The sequence below is a fragment of the Contarinia nasturtii genome, unplaced genomic scaffold, assembly GCF_009176525.2.
Source record: "Contarinia nasturtii isolate CC-2019 unplaced genomic scaffold, AAFC_CNas_1.1 Cnas_scaffold_4307, whole genome shotgun sequence".
NCBI lineage: Eukaryota > Metazoa > Arthropoda > Insecta > Diptera > Cecidomyiidae > Contarinia > Contarinia nasturtii.
Genome location: NW_022201602.1, coordinates 1 through 26,817, shown reverse-complemented (window position 1 = coordinate 26,817; position 26,817 = coordinate 1). Strand labels below are relative to the sequence as shown.

General features: G+C 34.0%; 4 protein-coding genes across 4 annotated transcripts; 2 read left to right on the top strand and 2 right to left on the bottom strand.

Moving 5' to 3' along the window:
* Positions 1-16,526: 16,526 nt before the first annotated feature.
* LOC116350552 (nucleic acid dioxygenase ALKBH1) lies at positions 16,527-17,981 on the bottom strand. The gene is made up of 4 exons (XM_031782359.1): positions 17,790-17,981; positions 17,190-17,734; positions 17,022-17,109; positions 16,527-16,953 (listed from the first exon to the last, which is right to left on the bottom strand). The coding sequence occupies exons 1-4, from the start codon at positions 17,877-17,879 to the stop codon at positions 16,621-16,623; spliced, it is 1,056 nt and encodes a 351-aa protein (XP_031638219.1). The 5' UTR covers positions 17,880-17,981; the 3' UTR covers positions 16,527-16,620.
* Positions 17,982-18,098: 117 nt separating this feature from the next.
* LOC116350553 (nuclear nucleic acid-binding protein C1D-like) lies at positions 18,099-19,055 on the top strand. Its single transcript, XM_031782360.1, has 3 exons — positions 18,099-18,340; positions 18,458-18,619; positions 18,713-19,055. The coding sequence occupies exons 1-3, from the start codon at positions 18,230-18,232 to the stop codon at positions 18,914-18,916; spliced, it is 477 nt and encodes a 158-aa protein (XP_031638220.1). The 5' UTR covers positions 18,099-18,229; the 3' UTR covers positions 18,917-19,055.
* Positions 19,056-19,060: 5 nt separating this feature from the next.
* On the bottom strand, positions 19,061-21,289 carry LOC116350551 (4-coumarate--CoA ligase-like 7). The gene is made up of 6 exons (XM_031782357.1): positions 21,134-21,289; positions 20,837-21,044; positions 20,578-20,770; positions 20,200-20,479; positions 19,441-20,116; positions 19,061-19,374 (listed from the first exon to the last, which is right to left on the bottom strand). Exons 1-6 carry the CDS (start codon positions 21,266-21,268, stop codon positions 19,211-19,213), a joined length of 1,656 nt encoding a protein of 551 aa, XP_031638217.1. The 5' UTR covers positions 21,269-21,289; the 3' UTR covers positions 19,061-19,210.
* Positions 21,290-22,565: 1,276 nt separating this feature from the next.
* Positions 22,566-26,813, top strand: LOC116350546 (ATP-binding cassette sub-family A member 3-like; the record flags this gene model as incomplete). Its single annotated transcript, XM_031782352.1, has 6 exons — positions 22,566-22,706; positions 24,329-24,465; positions 24,606-24,906; positions 24,977-25,196; positions 25,313-25,867; positions 25,928-26,813. Coding segments are annotated over exons 2-6 (2,011 nt in total), but the record flags the coding sequence as incomplete, so codon positions are not given.
* Positions 26,814-26,817: the final 4 nt, after the last annotated feature.

The window sequence follows — 26,817 nt, the reverse complement described above, 5'->3', positions numbered from 1 at the left end:
ACAATTTGACCAGGCGCTGTTGCATTACACAAATCATTATGGTTTATTTTCACAGTGCACATTCATAATTCTAGATTGGCAATTGCCGGCTAAATGATTTGCCCATATTTATAATTTATAATGGAAAAGCGCCTCCTCAATCGTTTACCATTTTCACTATATGATGATCTCTCTCTGTGTGTATGCAATACGGCGACGGCAACTGATATTTTTTTGTAGATACGAGTTTTTGCGCATAAATGTTAAACAAACTCATTTTCGAATGATATTGTTTTCACTGGTTTTTCGTACACAATTACGAGAGTGTGTATGGAATATGTTTGATCGTCATCGAATACAAAACAAAAACCAAAACATACTTGCATAGTCTCTGCATTCAAATAACGTACTCACCGGCCAGAGTGCATATATATGCACTAGAGTGGAGAGCGTGCAATGGATATGCAATCTGATGTTAACTGTGACAAACCGAAACACAGTCATTCGGCACAAATATCAAAGAGTACAGAAATTCCTTGAAAATAAACAAAAATTAATTTTCGAAATGCTCAAATTAAATACAGCATTTGATTCATTGCGCCTACTTTGAGTGGAATTTCGGGCATATTCTTTTTATTTTCCATTTAAAATTACCACTTTTACGGTGCTAAAAGGTGCATTTAAATTGATGCCCGGTGTTTAAATGTTGTTTTATTTGAAAAGCACAAAATTTGATGAGCGAATCCCATTCGGACTGCATGTCTAAGCCTTCGAAAATAAAAATCAATTTACTTTCGAGTTTTAACTATACATTCAAAATACAATCACTAAAAACCCCTTCATCATCATCTTATGGTGCTCTCATCCACAGAGATGATGAAATTGTATTGATTGCGCGAAATTTGTGTGCGCTGAAAGAGGAATGATGGTCAATTAACGATAGCTCCCTGCAGTGATTTTTGTCTGTTTCACGGCACGCCTTTTACTCTTTCGTACCGTTTTTTTGTTCTTCTTGTTGTTGTTTTTGTGTATGTTATCTACCTCACCGTTTTTGAACTTCATCATCCACTTGAGCAAAACTCCTTTTATTCTGTTCGTTTAGCTATTGATTTCATGCAATCATTTTCGCATATTTTATTTGCTTGTTTTATCCCGTTTATGGTGCATGTGACCAAACATTGCATGCGTTGTTGTTTCGTTGGTTTTTTTCGGTTTTTCATCGTCATCGTCGACGTTTGTTTTTATTCGAATCTTCATAGGTAAATCATTACGCTCGTTTACATTCACGGTATTGTTCGCGCATCATTGTGCATGCAAAAATTGTGTGTTTTTTCTCTCTCTCTTCGTTTCGTAATCATAAAATAATTTGTTAATCATATATTCATATCTCTTTAGTTATGCACAACTCCATTAAAGCGTTATATTTAACAAGAATCCTGTTTGATGCTCGTCTAAGTTTGGCTAACACAATTGCTGAAGAAAAATTTGTTGCACGTGCTGTTTGCAAATTTTTTTGTATTTTGTTGAAAAAAGACGAAACTATCTTTTTCGATGCACGTTTTATGAAAGTCAAGCGTGATAGTGAGTGAATCGATGTGGTAACACAAATCATTTCGCATAATCATTCAAAGATTCATAGATTGTGTACGATTAAATGCGTCAATAAATGTGTAATTACAAATTATTATCATCTATCATCTTTTTGCCGATGATCATTTCACGGGAACATGAAAGACACAGAATTGTTTTTTTTATAAGTCAACTGATTTGAGTGGATTTGCAGAGAGCGAGAGAGAGAGAGAGAGGGGGAGAGATAGAGAGAAACGACGCGCGTAAAATTTATGATGAACATGATTTATGTTAAGCGATGCATATCTATTATGTGCGCTCTCTGTCACTGTGATATTGGAATAAAAACCATCTTCGTTGAATCGATGCGAAAATTTGCAATATTCGATGTATACGAATTGTAATTGATTTCTCACAAAAGACCAAATGATTTTTTTGCTACGGCGCCAAGCAAATTGAATGAATGGGAAAAAAACGTTTCTCTAAAAATGTTCCGTTTGGCAGTACTTTGGGAGAGATAGTCGCTGAGCATCGAAGGTTGATCATGAAAGGGTTCATTTCTTGGTAATTCTTTGTTTAATTCGAATGAAAGAAAAAAAATATTAATTAATTTGTGCATTCTTCGAGTTGTGTATGGCCGCATGTGCTCGATATGTTGAAATGCTTTCAAGCCATTTGAGTTCGGCCCATTGCTGTGCGACATCAATGTCGCAGCACGACGATAAGCAGAAGAGAGAAAAAACTAAATCAATGTTGACAGAACGAACAACAAAACGGAATAGTTGAGATTTTTCATGAATTTCGAACCAATCATCGGATGATTTCTCAAACGACAGCCACACGAGAACAAAAAGCCACAACATGAAATGAACGTGAAAACACCAACAACAACACACATCTTCGCTTAATTACTTGGTAATGATTCTTATTTTGTGCAATAGTTACAACTATACCGATCACCTTTATTGAGTGCTACAAAAATATATGAAGTGTATCTGGTGTTTTGCGGTTCTGTGTGAAAAAAAAATGATGGGCAAGCGAAAGAGCGAGCGAATAAGAAAGAGCCAGCCGATATGTGATTTGACATTTCTCTTAATTTAAACATGCTTTTGACATTGATACCCCGAGCACAAAGTATCGCATGCTATGGCCTGACAGCCATTCATCAACATCCCATTTAATGCCAATCAATAATGTCGTTGGTTGGCTCACATTTGTCGTTCAGCTATTTTTCCTGTTTCTGCCTCTTTTAATGGATTTTATTGCAGTTTTTTTTTTCTTTCGTTCGAACGAGAAAAAAAATTGTTGCGCGCACCAGCAAGCAAACGTTCATTACGCGAGATGCCTAGTTTAATGTGGATTGCGTTTATTGGTTTTGTTTTTCATGCTTGCGCATTCAATACATATTAAAAATATGGCATTCATTCTGCGTCTCTCTTATGCCATTTTTCGCCATGTTGCATCGTTTTATTACTAGACGATTCAATATGTCAATTATTATTATTGTTACGTTTGATCACCTTGGTAGTTTTTTTTTTATCTCTTTCTCGCTCGAATGATCAAATTTCGATGGAAAAAAATGAAAATGGATTTCTTTGAATGCATTTCGCGAGCGCAGTTAATATGACAAGTTGATGTCAACAATCAATGTTTGTCGATGCCATTTATGGGCAAAATTAACCAGAAGCATGAACGAGTAATAAGTAATTCAAATTTATGGCCAGTCTGTTTTTGTTACACATCTGATTTGGTTTTTGCTTCTCGATCGAGTGTGTGTTTTTTTTTCCTCTCTCTTCTTCTCGAAATTATTTTAAAACCGGCATCTATTAATCGAAAAGGATAAATTTTCATCGTCTTTAGTTTGTATTTTCGAGTAATTCATGAAGAAGTAAACTCATGTTTCACATTTATGTGCCTGTTACCGCAATCTTGATTTTGCTATAGGATCGCCCTCTTGTTTCAACTTTAATTAATTTAAAAACCAAGTAATTGAATGCCCGACTTCCACCGCACAAAGCATCTGTTTATTTTGTGCATTGTAAATTTTGTGTTTTGTATTTTCAATGAGTGTGCATGTGTCTGTGTATGTGTGTTAAACATGAATCTCTCTATGTGTGCGCGCCAAAGATTGAAATTCCCTTTTGGCAATTAGTAAAATGAAACTCATTGTTCACAATGTCAAGATATGTACTGCACTATGTCATTGTGATAATATAAATCAGCTCTCTCACAATGAATGTTTCACACAAAACCGACTGACCATTAAACTTTGCAATGAAGAATTAAGACCGGTATGCGCAACGTCAAGACATAACGAGCAATGGAAACTTTCTATTTAGCTTTGGCCAAAATAACAATTTCATTGAATTGAAAATGGATAGTGTTGAGTGCATGTATAAATGCACGAAGAGAAAGGAAGAGCAAGCATTTCAATCATGAGATCCATGTCCTAGGCTTGAGCTTTTATTCAAAATGGCAAAAACACAAATTAACCAACACAAAGTTTTATCGCAGTGTTGTCATTTATGCAGGTTCACCCAGAGACAGAAAACTCAATGAGCTTGAGTCTTTTACATTTTTGCCACATTTATGTGGCTATCGGTTACTCTCACAATATTAATCTCAGTTTACGATTGAGTGTAAATGTAAGTGAAAAAGTGGACAAGGGGAATGGCAACTAATCCAGCTGGCTTCATTCACAAAATTCACAATTGATTTGTACGACTTTGTAAGGGACTCGTACGATTTAAATGGAAATTGATATGACCAAATATTCTGCAGACTTATGATTAGGGGAGACCCAGTTTTGTCGAATGGTTTAACATTTGTTGAACGATATAAAAGGTGCTGAAAATGTTCCTATCTCATTCATCAACTTGATTTATACAAAAACGTAAATTATGTCATGTATTCAATTCAAATTCTATTTCAAAAAAAACACTTATTTTCCTTATTTTTTATTCATTTTTTCTTTTCACGAAAAAAGTGAATAATTAATGACTTTTAAAATGAATTGTACGCTAATTCAAATGGGAGTTCCCCCTTGAAAATGAGAATATTGTAAGGAAACCATAAAAATGTTTGGTATCATGATTTTGTCTGCAATGTCCTCAAATGTGGATGACACACAAAATCTCCTTAATTTGAGCGAAAAGTTCAAATAGATTGTAATTTGTGTGAGTTGGTAATGTGTACGGGTGTTGAGTTGCTCATAATGGCTGTAAAAGGGTACATGTCGTCCATCCGATATATTATTCGGATTAGATTTTAGAAAATTTGTGTCGTATGTTCGTGTGTCGTTTGCTGCCATTGTATGTAAGGCGTTAATGCTAAACTGCTTTGATGATATTGTTGTGAGTTTGTGTGCAAAATGAAAAGAGCATTTTATGTGGTTTTAAAACTATCCAAGTGCCATCCATTCACTTGACCCTAATTGTTTTTGATGTGTCAAGCTCAAGCGCTGCCATTTCAGTGCAATATGATTACAAAGGCAAATACTCTTTTCTTTCTCCGTCTTTCATCCATTGCTTCCGTTCGTTCTCACCGCATTCAAACCGCAAACGATTCCGTGTTGAAATGTTCGATTTTCTTTCGATGTGCTGTGCACAACTTGGATATTGTGGTCTTTCTTCTTTTTGCCAAATCGTCACTTTCTTTTTGTTTTTGTCATAATCTTTTGCTATGTCATTATCAAAGGCTCGTATTTTTCTTGTCCGCTCTTCGTCCCTCTCGCTGCCACTCCTTCCACACTTATGTTGCTTTACAAGCAAAAGTGCTTTGGAAATAGTTTGATAAGTTCAGCATTGTTCAAGTCGGCGTGTATGTCACTTAAATTCACTTGAGTGAAGGCATTTTGGATTTGAGGACCTCATGTTACTCTCTAGATGTCGATTTCAAAAGATGCTCGGGCTAGATTCGTTCGTTTGTTTTCTCACTCTGTTTCTCTATCTCAATTTTCCATTAAAAACTTGTATGATAACTTTGGGTCTGTGTTTCGTAGTTTGATATTCATGCAGAAGATCAAAAGACGCTTGAAATTCAATGCACCCACTGACAAACTTTTGAATCTTCTTTGGCTTTGCCATTTAAATATAAAACACAATGTTAAGATATTAATTCAATTTTTTGGGTGTGTGAAACAAACTTATGTTTGTATGAGTAGTGTTCGCTTGCTGTGCCGAAATGGAAAAGTGATTTTGAAGTTGAACGAGTTTTCGATATTCTTTTTGTATGGATTCATATGATTGTGAAACTAACTGAAAAATCTGTCCTTATCATCATCGAGCAGTTAAATTTTGCTGACAATTCAATTGTTTCCGCTTGGTTTCCAAAAGGAAGCCATTCAAACAAAAGCTCATTGCCGATAGTAATTTCAAGTTTTTTCGATTCGGACTTTTTCTTTCGACGTCATTTTATTGTCATTTTAATTCGATGAAAATTCATTTTCGATTGTTTCGTTCAACAGATTTCGAATGGTTTATGTGGCCGATATGCCAAATAACCAATTCGATGCTCAATGCTTTCGGCTCAAAAACTCATAACCATTTTGGCAAAATTAAGGTAAACCGAACTGCAATCGAATAAAAGTGGGCACGAAATGAACCACAATTTATAGAGTCCACTGTTCGAAAATGGCATTTTTGTTTGTTTTACGTTATCAACGGGATGGCATACAGAGCTTAAGTGGGATTGAATTTCATTGCAAAAATCTTCCAATCGATACAATATCATATCGAACGAACGAAGCAGTTTCGAAACAATGAGGCTAACCAATGGACCGAAGTTGACTTTTTCAATGGACCGAATTGAAAAGAAAAAGAGTACGATCACACTGAGAGAAGAGTAAGAAGAAGTCGACATAAATTCTGTTGACATCGCATCCAAGTGAATATCTTCGTTTTTTGTGTGCCTTTGCGTTCACTTATGGATTTTCAATCATACACTCGACAGCAGTCTTTGAAACAACAAAAGCGACGACACAACAACAAAAACGAAATATAAGCAGATGAATTGCACTGATAGCTTCTTAACAATAAATACAGGACAGCTAAAGTGGGATTTCCGAAGTAGTTGTGTGTGCTTTTTTTCGTGCTCTTCTTCATCTCTTTGGATTTAATTTATATACTTTTTTCTATGATATCGATGTCGAGTGTGTTGGCACGCACACACACAAACACAGTCACTCATATCGGACAACGCGATGTGTGCAAGTGATTTCTATACACTTTTCACACAAGAGAATCCAAACATGTCGTTTAATATTTTGTGCCAATCTTGTGCATTGTATGCTCTTGTTGTTTCCAATGAATCGAGTCACGAAACACAACTAATGAAAATTATGTGAAGCGAAAAAAAAACATGAAAAAGAAAAATAGAGCAAAGTGATACATTTCTGCAAGCAAACAATAAATTCGCCATCGTTTCGAAGTAATGACCACAAGTGCTTGATGAACTTGTTTTCGAGTAGATATGATTTCGATATAATTGTTTTCCAGTGAACACACTCAACGAAATCAATAATAATTGCGAATGATATGTATTGAAAAGTTTTGCACAACAAGAAAAGAATGAATAGTTAAATCGAAAGAGAAAAAAAAGAGATGACATTACGGTTTTAAATATATGATGCTGATACCCCCTAGATAAGGTTCTTTCATCAACATCACCATCATCATTTCATACACGTTTTATCATAAAATTTATTATTAGTTTTAGGTGATAGTAGTGGTAAAAGCTAATTAAAACTTTCATAAATCGATTTCCCTTCGATAAAATTCATATTCGGTTATGATGAGCTTATTCGTGCTCAATATCTCTCTCATCATGTTCATTATTACAGGCACAATCATCACCCACACACTGACTCACATCGTATTGGATAGACCAAAAGGAAGAGGTAATATCACACATTGGCAAATACATAAAGCGATATCGAACACGTTATAATAAACGTTTTATTCGCGAGAAAAAAGTTTTTTAATTGAAAAAGTTTTGTCCAGAGTGTGTTTCGAGTTATTTTCGATAAATAATATTTCGATCGGCCGTTGAACATAATAAAACAACCAAAAACTTATGTATTCTATATTCCAGTGACCATCATCACTCTCGTCATCGGCTTTATTGGTAAAATGCTGTTCATTTCTGATGCTATTACATAAGGATAATCGCTAATAGAAAAATGACTGCGGAAAATGAGAGTTTTCAACACTTTAAAATGATATGGCCTCCAGAAAAATCGATTTTCTTTTGTAATGCAAAATTTTACGTAATACATTACCCAATTGAAAATAATTGAAATTAACAAGCGGCACCTGTCGAAATTGCATGAAGTTTAATTGGTTTAACAATGTTTGAATGTGTGCATTGAGGCAAATATAAAGAATGAAGGAGCGCAATTCCAGGTTTATGGAAATTAATAGCATGTTTCGAAATTTGTTGCATAATTTCCATAATCTCCCGTCGTTGTCGTTGTCATTGTCGACTGACATGGATGGTGGCCTATGTTCGCTTCAGATTTTCCATTGAAATTTAATGGTAATGTAAACGCATGGCTCAGCCACATTCATTCGAATGCTCTGTGCTGCCAATTAAACTTGGTCCGCATGAAACATGCATATTCATTGTGTTACATTGCAATGCATTCGAATGGATGAAAAGTAATCGTTGACAGCGGGATCGTATCTGTAATTGTCGCTATATAAATAAATGAATATTGAATTGTGCCGACAAAATCTGACGCGGGTTGACAGTAGCCATTCGGTTGCTTGAACTGCGATGTCACAACAACGAAATTGCAGAAGAAGAAGAAGAAAAAACCTGCACGTTCCACACATTTCATATATAGAGAATGTGTCACATCATTGAAGTCTTAATACATGTATTGGTTTTCTTCCGGCGTGCACCACGACAACAAAAAAGCTGCATAAGCACAGTACATAGTTTTTGCCTTCGGTCTAAGCCGCTTTCATGTGCCGTGGGATTTATTTTGTATTTGTGTCTCTTTTGCTCCTTATTTTGTGTCAATGTTCGTTTGAATTTATTTTAATTAACCATTCTATCATGTTTCGATTCAATTAGATGCCATCTGATTGAATTTTCTGCTTAATTATTTCAATGAAACAAACTCTTTTATTTTCTCTTTTCGATTTATTATGTCGAAACCGTCCAATGTTCCAATATCACAACATTTCTATCTTTCGATTGTTGACAATTCTCAAAGCAAACTTAGCCGCTCTATGTGCGCCGTAAATTTGTGTTTTTTTTTTTGTTGTTTTTGTATCGAATGAATTCATGCGCCACCAAAGCGAATCGTGTGGCAGTCGAAAGCATTGGCGAATAGCAAACCGATTTATCGATGGGGATTGATTGAATTTTTATTTGGCGTCAACAAATCATTTGATTTACTACTGAAACGAAGCCATGCACTTTTCACCATTGCACTTAATCTCGACGATATCGGATTCGTGTTATTCACCATATATTATATTGTATGTAGTTTTCCATGCCATTTTGCAATTGATTCTTGCCATTTTGTCTCTTTCGCCGATTTTAATACGACGAAGTAATGAAATCTTACACAAGTGACAAAAGAAACGAAAGAAGAAGAAAAAAACCATTTTAATTAAGAAAATTGTTTGGTTCTTTTTTCGCTCTCTATGTTATTTCAGTTGGAAGTTTTATTGCTTGTGATTTGATGGCAACACTAAACTTTCCATTTAAATCGGTACGACAATCGGTAAATGTGACTTTATCGCTGCCATTTAACCGTCAACATACTTTTCAAATGCAAATGCGAATGCGGTGACTTGCCTATTTCGACCACCCATCATTGATGCGAATTGGTACACTTAACCATATAATAGAGGTCGATGTGGTGAACACTAAATTTTATTTTTATCGATTTTATTACCTTAATTGCGACAGATAGACAGATTCGAATTAACGACAGCATAGACAAAAAAAACACACAATGCACGAAAAGAAGTGAATGCAGAAAAACACACGATCCAAATAAAATGAGAGACTCGAGAAAACATTTAAACCACATAAATGAATATTTATTTATTTATTTAAAAAAAAACAATTCACGTAAAAGAGTTCTCTTTTTTGTTCCATATCACTTTTTTTCTTTGCAATTTTAAGAGATTATTTTCTTTGGAAACTTTCGAAAAACAAATTCTTTAGAAACAACGATCGGATTAAGATTTTTTTTGGTTTAATTTTTTGTTTGCGCTTTAATTGCGTTTTGAAATCGAGTGAATGGATTTTTTCTCGTTAAATTCAATTTTATTTGGTACACAAGGTAAAAAAGGTCGTTCAGAACAACTGAATTTTACTTAAAGTTCAAATTAAGAATGTGAACGCAATTAATAGATTATTAACGCATTTTCGAATATCTCGAAAAAGGATTGAAAATAATTTATGCTCTTCAGTTATTGTACGTTTCTACTTCCCACCCAAAGAAATGTATGCTTTCTTCGGTACTTCACCTAACATTTATGAAAATTGTTTGTAAATAAAAGTCTTTGGAATGAAAAGCCGTGGATAATGTGGAGTTTTTCCGACCGTCTACATTCGTAAATATGAGAATGAGTCTTAAATAATGAAAAGGTGAGTGAAAATAATGGCGAAAGAGAACTCAAATCATTTATGAACGAATCTCAGGTTTTTTAACCCTTTTTTGTGGATTGGTCGATTTTACAAGACATTTGCATTTTTTCGATTTGGAAAAAGCGGTTTTTTAGCTCGGGATAAGATTAAAAAAAAAAATAAAGAAAATTTATCATTTTTTGATAAGCTAAAACAGAGAAATGTGGCAAAATATAGAAATACTTGGAAAGGCGCCGTCACTAGCCATATGTATGTGACCAAAATCTCCGAAAATATGCATAAACTTGGTTAACTCCTCATAATCCATCAAAACATTATACCCGTCTACCGGTGATTGTTGAAATATTAAAACGACTACGAAAGTCTCGAATAATAAAATGTGAATGTTTACTTAATAATTTTTTTACGTTTCAGACAAAAATGTTGCCGAAAAAAGTCGCCTATAATAATATATTTATCCCCATCACATACCACAATGTTTCCCAATGCTAAAAGTTTACAAATAAAAAGAAGTGCACACAATCAAAGGTACCTCTTCGTAAATAATCCATCAAGTGGCTTAAGATCTTTCAATCAGGTTTCTACCTTCATTTACTTTGCATTTGTGTTTTTTTTGTTTCACTTGAGTTGGTTTGTGGTTAAAATTATGGTTCTTTTTATACAATGTGAGTGTTTAAAGCTTGAATTTCATTTTTCATCAAGGAAACTTTTGTTTTCTTCTCCAACGAAAGATCAAATCATAATTTCTTGTCATGAATGTAAAAAAAATCCACCAAATACTTTAACGACATCCGCAGAAAATTTAATTCCTTCGCAGTTTTTGCTTTGAATTTTTCTGATTTTATACGACCGACGTCCAGAGTACGAGATTTTCGTCAAAGAAGTTCACAAAGTTGCATCAAGTTGAAAAGAACAAATCAGCAATGTGTCACTCGAAAAAAACAGTGTCAAAGACAAAAGAGCATAAAATGAATAAGAACATACACACACAGCCACATTGAAAATAAAATAGATGGATAAATACCACGAAAATACCTCTGAAGAAGAATGAAATTAATGGTCGAGCTGGAAAAAAATGGGAAGCGAAAACAACCGAAGATGAAAATGACAATGGAGATAATAAGAGGAAAAACTTTTAACAGTTGGCCATAGTAGAAGCGTATACATTATACATTTTACGCCGTTGGGAATTAAAAGTTTTTCTCGAAGTCTGATTAAATAGCTTTGTATGTTTGCATTTGTGGCGGTATTAACGTTGTCACAAAAGTAAATGCTCTTTTGATATTATGATTATTTCTGTTTATGATAATATTTCGTCGTCAAACGACCAACATGAAAATGAGCATGACATCAATTCTGACAATCTCGTTGACCGAACCGCAGAAAAAAAAATCAACAACCACAACACCGTCACCACATTTCAAAGTTTCTATTTAACGAACGCGCATTTAACTTTCCGTGAAATACAATATTTTCATGCAAAATTTATGATATTCGGTTCATTTTCGATTTAAAGTTTTCGGTTTTTCGATAAACATGGAAATGGCGCACTTTTGATATTTTTTGATTTTTCATTGTTTTTTTTTGTGCTTCTTTACATGTCAGACAAAATCTTCTTCGCGGCATGCATATTCACCAAATTTCGGATTTGGAAAATGTTTGAATTTGCAATTATCACGTACGAAAAAAGCAATCATGTACAATGGTGTAAAATCTGTAACTAAAACAGCTATCACAATTGATGTTGCATGTATATCTTCTTAATTCGACGCTGGATGGCAATATTGTAATGTACCTTGATTACCAAATCTCTTCGAATGCGTCCTTTAAAATCTTCGATGGAACGAAATCTTCTTCTTTTTCTCACTCCAATTTATAGCAGCAAATGGCTCAATGGCTTTTCTAGTTGTCTTTTTTGCTGTCTCTATTGCAATTTCTCTTGTTGTGAAAATCGTAAACATAAAGTACCATCGAAGTATGTATGGGCCAATACACAGAAGGCTCATGAATCACGTGGAAAAAACGAAAGCGAAAATTCGACTGCATGAAAATAAAAGAATAAAAGCTGTGAAACAAATTCGTCTCTTAAGGACACTTACGACAGTTTCTCGGGCAGATGGAAACGTCGTAGAACAAAAGCATTGAACGCTTGAATAGGAAATGGCATCGACACATGAAATGAGAAAGAAGCCGATTTCGGGTGCAAAAACCCGAACGGAACAATAACGAGGCGAGTGAAAAAAGGAAAGGAAATGAATAAACAGTGTCGACGAAAAGCGTGAGTATTGCATTTTGCACTCGACATTTTGTTTATATCGTTTCTAGTATAGTAATAAAAAAGTAAAGCAACTACAAACTTGCTTATAGGCATTGGTCGTTGACTCGTCGTTTCATCATCCAGATTTAGTTCGGGATTTTTCAGCTTACATCATTTTACAAGAGCCATCTCATTTACGCTGCACACATTTTTACTGTCGGAATACTTTTTGGAATTGTTTTTTTTTCGGTGCCAAAAAAAAGTTTCAAGTAAAACGGCGGTAAAGTGTAAGACACTATAAAATGCTCCACTTAGCCGGGATATATTCGCAAACATATTCAGTTAGTTTTTTTTTGTGTGCCACTCACGCTCTTTCGCCGTCGTCTTTACTTTGGTGCAACATTGGAAAGCTTTCACGCTCTCACCATTTTACCGCCTTTAATGGTGGTGTTTTCTTCATTTCAAGTGATTCTCACCAATGCGCACATAGTGTGCTTTGTGAAGATTTACGAGTAAAAATCGTCGGTTTTTTCTGCTTTTGCTTTTTGCATGTATAAAATATTTCTAGAAAATATTTGCTTGTGCCTGCATTATCGCTTAAAGCCACACACATACAATTTATACATTCGATTTGAGCAGCATCTGAAATTGAAAGGCAAATAACAAACGATTCGAAGGAAATAGCAGCGAAAACACCAGCACTAACTGCGTCGAAGGTAAATTTCGTGTGAATTGGTTTGAACTAACTAACGATCCAATAAAATGTCTGAAAAATGCCGTCAATTTATGGAAATTGCCGTATGATATTGACAGAAATCTATTTGTGGCCTAGTTTTTTTTCGAATGAACAATTTTTTAATCACAAGGAAATCGCTTTGTTGTTGCTGCGCTTGAATTTATGCGTTTTCTTTAAACTATATTCAATTCAATGGTGCAAAATTACTTTCATGCCCCGTCCTCATGAAAATGTACTCTTTCCTATGAAAGGACATTTTCTTACCTTTGCCGTCAGATGCACACAAATTATTCGACTTATTCATTCAGTCTTAACCTTTTCGCCCATTGAAAATCCATTCAATATTTGTACACCATACAATTGTGCATTCATGGCATAGCACCAACACGAATTTAAATAATATTGAAACCCTTGCTGAACCGTGAAAATAATTTGATCGACAATTTGAGACGGTGTGACTTTGCCATTCGATATTTCCATTATGCAAATAGATTTAAATGTTTTCGGTTTCTATTGCTTACTACCACAGTTCAATAAAATTTTAGCGCCTTCACTATTAAGTCGATTTAAAAAAATATATATATTTTTCTTTTTAATTTAAAAAATTATTTTTATTGAACTCTTATAACAAAAAATAAAAAGTACTAGGAAAAAGTCGTTATTTTTTTCACATATCGCTCGTGTATTCGAAAATATCGTTTTTGTGTATTCTCTTTTATGCGGACCTTCTTCAAAGCATAAACGAAGAATTATTATTATTATTAAAATGTACGTTAAAATTTCAAAATAAATAGCACAATAAGACCGAAAAAAATCCTATACACCTGATATATGTGCTTTCTATACCATTTGAAATTAATTAATTTGACTTATTTATAATTATAAATTAGGACATGTGTACTTTTTAAGTTAAATTGAATTTTAAATTGTTTTTTTTCCTAATTTTTTAATGAAGACGTTAAAATTTCAAATTGAACAAAAGCGAATAATTCAATATACCAGAAATTCTGGTCCAGAATATGTACTTACAATTTCAGTATCAAAAATACCGGTCAAATAATGAGATGTAATACAAAAGGTAGGGTCAGTCTATGTATTTCGGATGGATATCCATCCGAGATGTTTTAGAATATCTGGATATTCAACGCAACTGCACAGCGCCAGAGCTGTGTGCGTCGCAAATAGAATCTACGGTATGTCGCGACGTATATGTCTATCAAGTGCCGCACGTACACAGTCACACTGTGTCTGTATTTTACGTGTAGCGACATACCGTAGATTATATGTGCGACGCACACAGCTCTGGCTCTGTGCAGTTGCGTTAAATATCCAGATATTCTAAAATATCTCGGATGGATATCCATCCGAAATACATAGACTGGGTAGGGTCCTTTAATTTCTGGTGAAATAATTTCTACACATGACAAATGTTGGTGAATTTCCAATATACCAACACATTTAAACAATTCTAATACTAGTGTTTTGTGTGTGTACTATGTTCAAATTTAAGCGTCAAATAAATGTTGGTACCCAATCAGTTGAATCATTGCTTCGGACCAGGGATCTGATTAACCCTGAAGAATGGATTTAGAAACTACTCCTTTACAAATTGGAAAAACTATCTTTCGATTTGCTAGGAACGATCTCCAAAAAAACGGAAAAAGCGTAGGATTTGGATTGAATGGTGAAAAAAATACAAAACGACCTTTACAATTTTGAAAATTATTTTCACAATTCATACAACAGTATTTATTGAAAATATGGCTGCGGTATTTTTCGGTGTATTCAAATACTCGTTAAAATGTGGTAAACACACTGTTTTTGGTACTCGCCAATTCTTGTAAAACATTTTCAATCCATTCACCATATAATTGTGCATTCATGACATAGCATCAACACGAATTTAAATAATATCGAAACCCTTGCCAAACGATGAACCGTGAAAATAATTTCATCGACAATTTGAAACGGTGTGACTTTGCGATTCGATATTTCCATTATGCAAATACATTTAAATGTTTTGACTGTCGTAATTCTTTTTGGTTTCTATTGCTTACCACCACGGCCCACCGTGCACACAAAACGGTAAAATGATTCTTACGTTAAACGGTTCAAACGTCGGTATACATTACATTATATCACACGGTGGTTCAGAATTAAAATCTATCTTATTCCCATTTTGTCTAACCTTGAATACAAAATAATTTCAATTCATTTGAAAGCGTTCAGACGCCCGCTCAAAATATCTTTCTCCCGTAAAGTGAAAATTCGAGCCATTTCCAATTACACGTGTGCGACTTTTGCCAGCGATAAAAAAAATAGTCGGGAGGGATGAGTGCGTTTCCCTTATTTTAACATTTCTTCGTGATGTATCTTTTCATTTGTTTCTTTTAAGATTTGTGTTGTTTGTTTATTATTATTTTCGTTTGTTGAATTGCTTTGCCACCTTCGCTTTAATGCGCATTAAAATACCAGTGGCGGATCAGATAACGAACGCAACGCGAACGAAACAAAAAAAATTCCCCATTTCAAAATCGTGATGGTATTTCAAGAGGTGTATTTTTCTCTCTCTTCCTTTATCTCCATTTTGTTTGTTGCAAGTACCGAATCAAAAATGCTGCTGTTGCTGCTGTTTTTATGGGGTTGCATAATACTGTTGTTTTTTTCGTTATTTTTTTCGCTGTGGATGTGTATCTTAGCACCACTCTTTATCAACTGTATACTGCATGTAATAATACTGTATTTAATGAGTTTAATTAAAATTCATGAATTTTTGATGCAAATAAATTAACGAGCATGTATTCGTAGTCAACGTGCAGTTAATTTGATACAGTGTTGTGTGTATACAACTTTTTTTTTCTTCTTCGTTGCTCTTGCTATTTTCGCAAAAGGAGCTGGTGCTTGAATTTGATTTTAATTTTCTTATTCGCTGGTAGTTCGCTTTAGCTTTCGTTCATTTTTGTTTGCATACATTTTCGTTAGCCGAGTTTTCTTGCTTACAAAGACCATCTTTCATTTCATGACAATCTATTAGACGCACATTTACAGATAAAATTGATAAGGAACTGTTCTATAGCTCGAGTAGTAAGCTATCGGTTTTTGTTTACATTGACTGTTTTGCCATTACAGTCGATGTACGGATGTTTATGCTAAATAGCACACACACAGACAGAGTGTTTTATTTAAATTAATTTATAATTCATGCTTTTTGAAAGTGCTTACGTCGATTGAAAGAAAAGAGCACATGACTTTTCTGTGGCTTTCGTCTACCGAAAACCTTCTAATGACTGTTGATTTTTGGGAGTAGTTATTTCAATGAATGCTAATCAGCTTTACAAAATTCAAATAAAGAAGAATAACACCAACCGCACCACATTTACATTAAAACCAATAAATAAATCTTTATTTAGTAAATTTTTACAAAAGAAACATCAACAAATGACAGTACACACATATTTGTTGTGGTTCATTACAAGTTCAGAGATTGTTCACCATGTTCCAGCACTTGGCGTACGTTCACATTGATACGACAATCAATTATGTAATCCGCAAATGGCTTCCATTGTTTGGAATCTTGAATCTCGTTCCAAAGGCTGTCGCGAAAGGAATCATTGTATTCATTATTATCACTTGGTGAGGTCAGTCGTTGTTTTTTATGATTTTTATGCTCTTCCTCGGAATCTTCGTTTTCACTGTACTTCGTGGTGTCAATTTCATTTAAAGGTGCATTCACCCAGTCAATATTCGTCTTTACGATACGCGGCACAGCGTGGTAACATAAACGGCTCTCTTTTGACATGCACTATTGAAGAGAAACACATTTTTTTCCTTTAAATGATTGAAAATATGAAAAAATGTTAAAAAATTTACCACAATGTCGCCGCTTTTAAGGAACATAGCCGATGCTTCTTCTTCTTTAGTCTTGCCGCCAAGCATAAATATTGCTGTTTGTCCGAAACTGAAAATATTCGATGTTTTGTCGATTTTTCATAAGGAAATTTAAATCGTTCAAATTTTCACCAATCAAATTTGATTTACCTGATTGAAAACAATGGAGCGGCTAAATTCTTTTCCGAATGGTCAGTATGTCCAGCAAGTGTGGTTCCCAATGGATAAAAATTGACAATGGCTGCTTCGGCTGAATAATCACCCAACCCAAGTACTTCGGCAAAGTATGCATTAAGTTTGGCCAAATCGTCTGGGAATTTGTGACGTTTTTCCTCGGCATAAACTTTCGTATCCCAATCATGATGATAACCCAATGTTGTCCATCGCATTCCGTTTTTTAATCGACATTTTTCTTTCTCATCGTTTGTTTCTTGTAATGCATGCCACCAATCATCAATGATATTTTTGCTAAAATATTTTGCATTCAAATTGACAACATGTGGAGCCTGTGGATAGTCTTGTAAACACCGTGCAATCCAATAACGTTGACCCCGTACGGTGAATGGATTTCGGATGAAAATCAATCCTGGCCGATTTTTTAGTTCATAGATTTGCCATTTGTCACTTGGTAAAAGGCCACGTATTCGATATTTTTCCGAATTTTTTACCTTTTTCGGTGAATGAACGATTACCGCCTGCAAAAAGAGACACAATCAAGATTGTTTCCAAAGAAGAAGATTTCATACTTACATTTTTGTCAATTGTATCAAAATCGATGACTTTTTCATAGGTTGGCGGCGGACACTTTGATTTATAATATTTAAATGTGTCTTTAAACATTTTTTTTATTTAAATTTTTAAATAAAATTCCGAAAAGAAATCAAAATAAAATTGAAAAAAATCGTCGAATGCGTGTTTGTTGACATGTTTTCTCGGTACTGAATTTAAATGTCAAATTGTTGGAATGTCGTTTGGACGTGTGAACAACCTTCATGTTTCCAGTGGAATTTGACAGTTCACATTGACGTTTCGCTAACCACGCTTGACAGATGAAAAAAAAATCACATTTCAATTCAAGAGAAAACATTAAACATCAAATTAAAGAAATTGTTTAGATTTTTTCATCAAATCAAGTAGATTTGGAAAATTGTCCAAGTTTTTTTAAAAATTGAAATCAAATTGGAAGGAAAATGACACAAAAGGAAGTTGAAAAAAGCGAAATATCCAAAAGACCACCGATGGATTTTGCCGAACTTCGCAATGACGCCGATTTTATCACCAAGTCAACCAATTTGGAAAAGGTGAGAATTTACGTGAAATTTACGACATTTTAATGGGATTGCCTTTATCGATCGATAAAATGAATTGAAATTTGATTTATGAATGATAATGTTGAAGTCTGTATGTTTGTATTTCAGTCATTAGATGCAATTGATGAACAAATATCGGCCGCATGTGATTTCCCAAATTATGACGATTTGAGCATGGAAGAAAAAGTCAAATTTGATCTATATTTGTCGTATTCAATCAACTCACTGTATTGGATGTACTGTAAACTCCAGGCCATTGACACGAACTCGGTGAGTATTTTTTGTTCTTGCATTGAAGCTACTACGTATTCATCAAATACCATTTGAGAACTAATCCAACAAAAATCTATTTACATTTCACAGAATCCCATTCGAAATGAAATATCGCGTGTGAGACAAGCAATAATACGTGATAAGGACATTTATGAACGGAAAACCAAACGACCGGTATTGGACAAAGGTGCGGCCGGTCGATTCATTCGACACGGATTACATGAAAAACGACCCACCGACAAAGAATTACTGGCACCAAAACCAAAACACATGCGCTTCAATGACGATGATTAAATTTTGATTTACTACCATTTTATAGGCAATTTCCTTTATAACAAATCGATCTAAGCTAAATATAAGAAAGTTCTATATTTTGTATCGCAACACATTCATTTAAGAAAAAATAAAACAAAAATATCATTTAGTAAGGGAAGACCGAGTTCATAAAAAACTTTTTGCTTAAATTTTATGCTTTCTTTTGTGTTTTATGTTTCTAATACATAGTTTTTAATGGCTGAATATAATTTTTCCGGGTGGTGTCAAGAAAATGAACGCCGCCCTGAACAAATTTTTCAGATCTATACGAATTTAAATTGAAGATAAGCAATTTTTTCGATCATTTTTCCGTTGTTGATACCATTTTTGTGCCACTTCTTTAACTTTTGATCGAACAATTTTGCCCGATGGTGTCAGTGGTAATTTATTAACAAAATAAATTCCACCATCCAAGCATTTGTACGTAGCTAATTGACCTAAAAGAAAGAAAAGAAACGTATCGAGTCGATGGATAAAAAATCGAATTAAAATCGAAAAATTACCGGCAACGATATTATAAACTTCATTTTCTGTAATTGAACATTCCTCCTGTCTGATGACAACAGCAGCTGGCAATTCGGTCATCTTTTCATCATCATAAACACCAACAACAGACACATTTTTAATGGATCCATGTTTAAGAATGAGATTTTCAATTTCTATTGGCCAAACTGGATAAGAACAACTTTTGAATACATCCTTTTTCCGTCCGTTGATTATTAGTCTTCCAAATCTATCGAAATATCCAAGATCACCGCTTATAAAATATCCTTCACTGTCCGAGGAGTTTCGAGTGGCCATTTCATCTTTATAGTAACCCATTGATGAAATTGGAAGTTTTAAATAGATTTCGCCCTCTTCTTCGATTCCGCATTTTGCACCCGTGCTATCGTTAATAATTTTGATATTGGCCCCTGGAACTAATCGCCCAGCAGAATTTGGATGTTGTTCCAACTCATTCGGTGCCGTGCGACTAATCGCACCACAAACTTCTGTCGTCCCATAAATCGTAAATAAAGCACAATTTGGAATGATCGTTTGAACATTTTCAAGCAAAACTTGTGGCACCGAACTTCCGATCACAAAACACTTCAGAATGGATGATAAGTCAGTGGTTCTAGCTCGTTCGCTGGTAATAATGGCTTGAAATTGAGGTGGCGTTCCTGTATACGAGCTTATCTAGTAATGTCAATACATGCATTTTCTTTAATGTTTGATGATATTTACACTTCCAATGTGTATGTTATTTGTTTAAAACGAACCTTGTACTTATCCACAACATCAAAGAATAAATCCGTTGAAAATGATTTTGAAGTGAAAATTCGATGATTATTGAATGCTGTGCTCATTGTTCCCAAAATACCCGAAACCCAATACAACGAACTAAAGCACAAATGTACATGCGCAAATTCAAAGTTTTCATGTAAAAGTGTGTACAAAAATAGCGCATGAGACATACAAATCGACTTGGACGGTCCAGTTGAACCAGAAGAACAAGCAATTAAAGCGATATGCGAAAAAGAATTCTTGATTTTTGCACAACTGAAATAAAAACGGTTGATTAATAGTAAAATGTCAGTCTATTACAGTTAACTTATTGAATGGGCAATATTTATGTGGTCTTTATTGAAAATACATACACAAAAGAGCGTTCAGTGCCAGTTGCAACCATCAAACTATCGATCGAATCGAATCCGTCAACGGATCCATTTACAGTGAACAATTTTGCATTCAATCCAATCTCGGTGGTAATTTTCTTAATCGTTTGCAAGACATCAGCATCACAGAAAATTATCGATGGTCTAACTCTTTGCAGAATAGTTGATTTTTCTTCTATAAATAACGAATTTTCTTATCAAAAATGTTTTGTGGTTATCTTCTGACCTAGTGTCAACAAACTTTTTGGAATAATGACATCCAGTGGACTAACTGGTGTTCCATTACATAAGGCTCCAAATAGAAGTGGCGTTAAGTTGTGGTGATTACGTGCAACAATCGATATACAATCACTTTGAGTACATCCCAATTTCTTTAGGTTTTGAGCACATCGTATCGCCCGCTTACGAATTTCTGCTTTTGTAATCCACTCACCTGTGTCACCATTTATCTAATTGAAGAACGATCACAATAACAATGTTAATTATTTTATTGACAAAAATTAATTTTAATAAAAAAATGAATTCGAATAGAAATTACTTGGGCCACAAATTCTGGATCCAATTCGAGTTTTTTCAATAAAAATTCCCCAACATTTTGGTGCTCATTAACTTTGAATTCAGGATTGGGCCCCAACCAAACTTTATTAACAGCGTCGAAAGCAGTGGCAAGCATTTTTTTTTCTCTCGCATTTTTCAAAACAACTACCTGTTTACTGACTTGGAGCTTGCATATATACCATTCTGTGCATCACGAGTGATTCCAAGGACAGTTATTATTATCTATATGAATGGGGTAGAATAAAAACTACTCGAAAAATGTTTAAACACGAAACCTAAAAAACTTTCAATTTTTTTTTGCCCAATTGAAGTGAACCAAAAAAATTTTGTTCAATAAAAGTGAACCCCAAAAAAATTTCATTTCTAGTGTATTTTACACTGAAAAAACCGAGTGAATTTTTTTTTGGTTCACTATTATTGTACAAATTTTTTTTGGTTCACTTCAATTGGACAAAAAAAATTGGTTCACTTTTTATTGAAATTTTTTTTTGGTTTCGTTTTCAAATACCAATTTTTCGAGAAGTAGTTTTTATTCTACCCCATTCATATATGGACTTACAGTCTATATCTACTTAATTCAATTGCATGAGATTAGATTAAGCATTGATAAATTCGGTCTGAAGTTCAGACACTGAACCGAGTCGGCAAATAAAGTAATTTACAAGAATTCACCGTTTTGTTTCATTATATTTTATACATTTATTGTTTTGTTTGCAAAAAAATTGTTTACATCATCACTGGTGCTATATGATTTCTGTGCTATCTAATATTATATGGATGGATAGAATTTTCGCAAGGTACCTCCATTCATGTATAATTTCTCCATTCAACAACGTTCTATCGGTCGATTTCCTATCGCAAATGGAGCAAAATAACGAGATAAACAGCATTGATGTCACTGTTTGTGTGTACAATATGTGTTGAAAGAGAACCCTGTACCTCATGGCTTGGATATCGAAATTTATTTCCTCAATAAAATTTCAATAGCTGTGCGAAGACATGAAGTCGCCAACGTTAAACTTCTCCCACTTTAAACAGGATTATTTAATATTTTTGAAATCATATGGTCGTGGACCTCATTAATTTGCTGAAGTAAATCAACAAGTGGTTATTGAGTACTTTTTGTGAGTATTTTACTCTAACCATAACAAGACTGCCAGGATAAATGCCGCCAATTGAGCTACATAAACAATAAAATTGGAAAAAACGTGCTGGAACCAATATATACAATAGTGAGTTATATGATATCCGTATAAGTTTTGCTTTCATCAGCAAAACAAAAACAGACAATTATGCGCGCGCACGTTTCGCATATTCCAAGCCAAACGTTCCAATACTTTTCCATCGTTTTCTACCACTTTTCCGGCTTTCGAAAGAATTTTTCTGTTTAGTCCAACTGAACTTGCCATAAGTTCGCACCGAAAATTAATTTCATCGTCAGATGCAGTTGAAAGTTGCCTTAACAAAAATTTAAAAAGTGCCTTACATCGGCTTCTATTATTTGTGATAAAACAAAGTGCTCTTCAGTGAATACTTTTCCTTGCCCTTTTAAGGTATACAAACTACATTTTTCTTCTTCTTAAATTCATGTTACATCAGTGATGATTCATCACCGATTTTCTTAAGTGTTTTTTATGCGTAGAAAATTCAGTGCGAAACAACTTAATAATTATAAATTGAAATTATAAAACTGAGAGAAGTGATGATATATACGTACAAGTTTTCATGATTTTTTGAATAAGCTCAAATTATATATTGACTGTTAAATTCTATTATTTATATAGAAAAAATTGATCTATGAGATATATACATTTATGACCTTCCTCAACATATATTGCATAGAATAATAATTTAAATCTATTCAGAATCCTGATATTATTGCGTCGCACATTATATTTTGCTTGATTCTGTTGTGCTTAATCAATCGAAGTTTTGATTAACCTTTTGAGCTTCATGCAAAATGATATGAGTGCTTTTGTATGCGAATATTCGAACAATGAGGAATAATTCCATTCAACATCAGATAATGTAGGTTTTTTCTGATATGAGATGTCACATAGATTTTCGATTATTCATCTTCTATTCATGCGGAAAACATTCGTGCCTTTATTACTTGAATATCATTTTTTTTTAAATAATCAGACGACGGCCTGGCGTTCCTCATTTCCAAGAACAAAATACCAAATAACTTAACATTATGTCACTGGTAAAACAGTGATAATGCCGCAGTGATAATATGATGAAATTATCGAACTCTGCGACGATGTAATTTATTCGTTTTTTGTTTGGAAGCAAAAAATTAATTTAAATTGATTGAAGTTGATTGAATTGAAATGAAACGTTTTTTATTTTCCAATTTATACACTATTCATACACTCATTTATTAGTGCGTGGAATGAATCCAAATATTTCATTAAAACACTCGTAGGTTTCATATTAAACACAAACATAGACTTTGTCGTTGCTCATCTTTTTGCGTTTCATTTATTCGTTCAAACTGCGTGTGTATGACAAAGATAAGTTCAAATACTCAATCTGTTCTTTGAAAAGTTTCTTCAACTATAGAGTTTTCAATTTTTTTTCGAGATTTTGAAGATGATACTTTTCAACTTTTACCAAACTTCTTTCGAAAGTTTGTTTTCGGCTATTTCAACTTTTATTCCCAACGGAACAATCATGATGGTCGAATGTTTTACGCATTTAAGTTGGTTATTTCTTTTGGTAATCGTACACTGGGAGAATTAAAAAAAAATGTAATTGCTGTTGTCACGACAAAAATTGGGCAAATCTAAACACGCATATGAAAAGGGTAGACATTTGAAATATTTAGAATTTGTACAATGAACTACATTTTAATTGTTTTAGGTATTGATATTTGTTTATTTTCTGATCTCTTTGATAGTTTGATGTTTGAATTTTATTTATTTTCATATTATAGCCCTGATGAAGAATAAAAACAAATATTCGAAACATTGGCATAAACTAAATAACAAGTGGTTTGGCTTCTAATGACTGAAAAAATCCATCAACTTTTGCATTTAGAATTCCGTTCGTTTCTTTTCTTTTTTTTTTACATGAAATTTTTCAGAACATGAAAGCATACATCGTATGTGTATATTCAATGTCACATTTCAATCCATATTAATTTTCTAATTCAAACTTGGCTGTCCAACAGATATCTTCCATATATAACCAGACACGGAGCCTACACTCAGTGTTCTTGTCCGTTCGTGATTTTTCCCTAAATTATTCAACGAATCACAATGACATCAGTACGTGGTTTGAGTAATTATTGGCAACACATTTTTTCCGGTAAATATGTTACATTTTTTATTGTTGTTCGTATCAGATATGCAAAATATGTAAAATCATCACTTTTTAGAGACATGATTTAGTATACAATGCAATATCAAATCGAAACATATGTTTTTCTACTTTGATTTGTTTAGCAGAAAATAGCAGTGATGATGAGCAATCATTGGTGAGCTCTATCGGCTATGAAACATCCAAAGAAATGATTGAAATCGTACAAAGACGTGAACAATGTAAAAACCGAAAAACCGCCAACATTTTTGATAAATTTTGTCTTTTAATGTGGAAGAACTTTTTACTTCAATACCGCCACAAAATACAAACGATCTTCCAAATCTTCATTCCGATGCTGTTCACTGTGAATCTATTATTTATTCGAATTTTGGTAAAACCTGAAATTGAGGCCAAAAATACTTACTTCAAGTCCTTTGATATGAAACTGTAGGTCTTTTGAAGTGGTTATATTTATTCGATTTAATCTAATTGAGATTCTGTTCAATTATGTGTGTAGTGAAACGAATAACAGTATCCCAGGGAATATAAGTGAATTGAAATTAATTTATTGGCCCAAAAATGAAGTCTTTGGGAATTTAACCAAAGAAATAACAGCCGATCTTAGTTATCTATCTAAACGCCGTTGGAAACCAATGTGTGTGCAAAATTCAACCAGAATTGGAGGAATAATGAAAAAACGAAACGATGTATTTGCAGCAGTTGTATTTCATCACAAAGTAAATATATTTCAAACATTTTTTTCAAAATTAAAGAAAATGTTTCAATAATCAAGAGAAGAAATTCTTCAATTTGAGGAAAAATGGAAAAACTTCTTATTCTTTTTATTTTGCAGCATGTAACCGTATTACCAAAGAAACTAGACTATAGTTTGCGTTTCCCAGGTGAACTTAGAACGAACTTCACAAAGGATCCAATCGTTTTCAGTTGGCAGACAAATATGGATTACCCACAATATTCCGGTGGTGGACCACGTGCAAAGCACACGGACCAAGGTGGAGCACCAAATTACTTTTTTGAAAGTTTTCTGGCCATACAACAATTAATCGCATTCAGATTTACTATCAATCATATGCAAAATAACTGGACTGATGATTTAAATCGTCAGTCGATGATGCCCACAATTAAAATGCAACGATTTCCGTACCCGCCATACATGAAAGATGACCTGCTCGATGGATTGGACAGAGCCATTGGTTTGTTTATTATGTTAAGTTTTGTCTATCCGATAATATGTACGGTTCGAATTATCGCGGTGGAAAAGGAGAAACAATTGAAAGAAATTATGAAAATTATGGGCATGCCGGTTTGGTTACATTGGGCCAGTTGGTTTGTGCGAACAATGTTCTTTTTGTCTATTTCCAACATTTTGGTGATCGGTGTACTAAAGGTAATTTCAATTATTTTCCCACTTGTCTTCCAATTTTATTAAAAAATTCTTTGCTTTCAGTTTCCAGTATTTCATTCAATCGCCATTTTTACACACTCGGATTGGAAGTCTATGTGGGGTTTTCTACTTGTGTATGGTGCTTCAATGACAACATACTGTTTCATGTTAAGTGTTCTATTCTCAAAAGCGAATACTGCCGCCGCTGTATCTGGACTCATATGGTTCGTCTCTTACATGCCATATGTTTTTCTCACAATCAACAACAACATCAAAGTGCCCAAATTAGTGCAACGGCTGGCGTGCATTTCGCCAAATGTTGCAATGTCATATGGATTCAAAACAATTGCAGAGTACGAACGAAATGTTGGTGGTTGGCGATGGGGGAAATCAATTGAAATAACTGACGGCAATATCGAAGTTGAAACAACCATGTGGTTCATGACAATAACAGCCTTTGTATTTCTTCTGATTGCATTCTACATAGAAAAAGTATTTCCCGGTGAATATGGTGTGCCACACAAATGGAATTTCTTTTGCAAAAGTGATTTTTGGCTCGGCGATGATGGATACACTAAGAGAGCTGCCGTAAATATTCAAGAGAAAAATGAGAATTTCGAGTACGAACCAGTGAATTGTGAGGCCGGTGTTCGAGTGAAAAATCTTCGAAAGATATTCACCAATGGAAAAGTAGCCTGCAAAAATGTAACTTTCAACATGTTCCGGAATCAAATAACGGTGCTATTGGGCCATAACGGAGCCGGCAAGAGTACAACCATCAAAATGTTGACGGGTTTGATACCACCGACATCAGGTACTGCCATCATAAATGGATATGACATCCGAACCGATCTTCGCCGAGCAAGAGAATCGATCGGAATATGCCCACAACATGATATTCTCTTTGATGAACTAACTGTGCGTGAACACATTGAATTCTATTGTCGACTCAA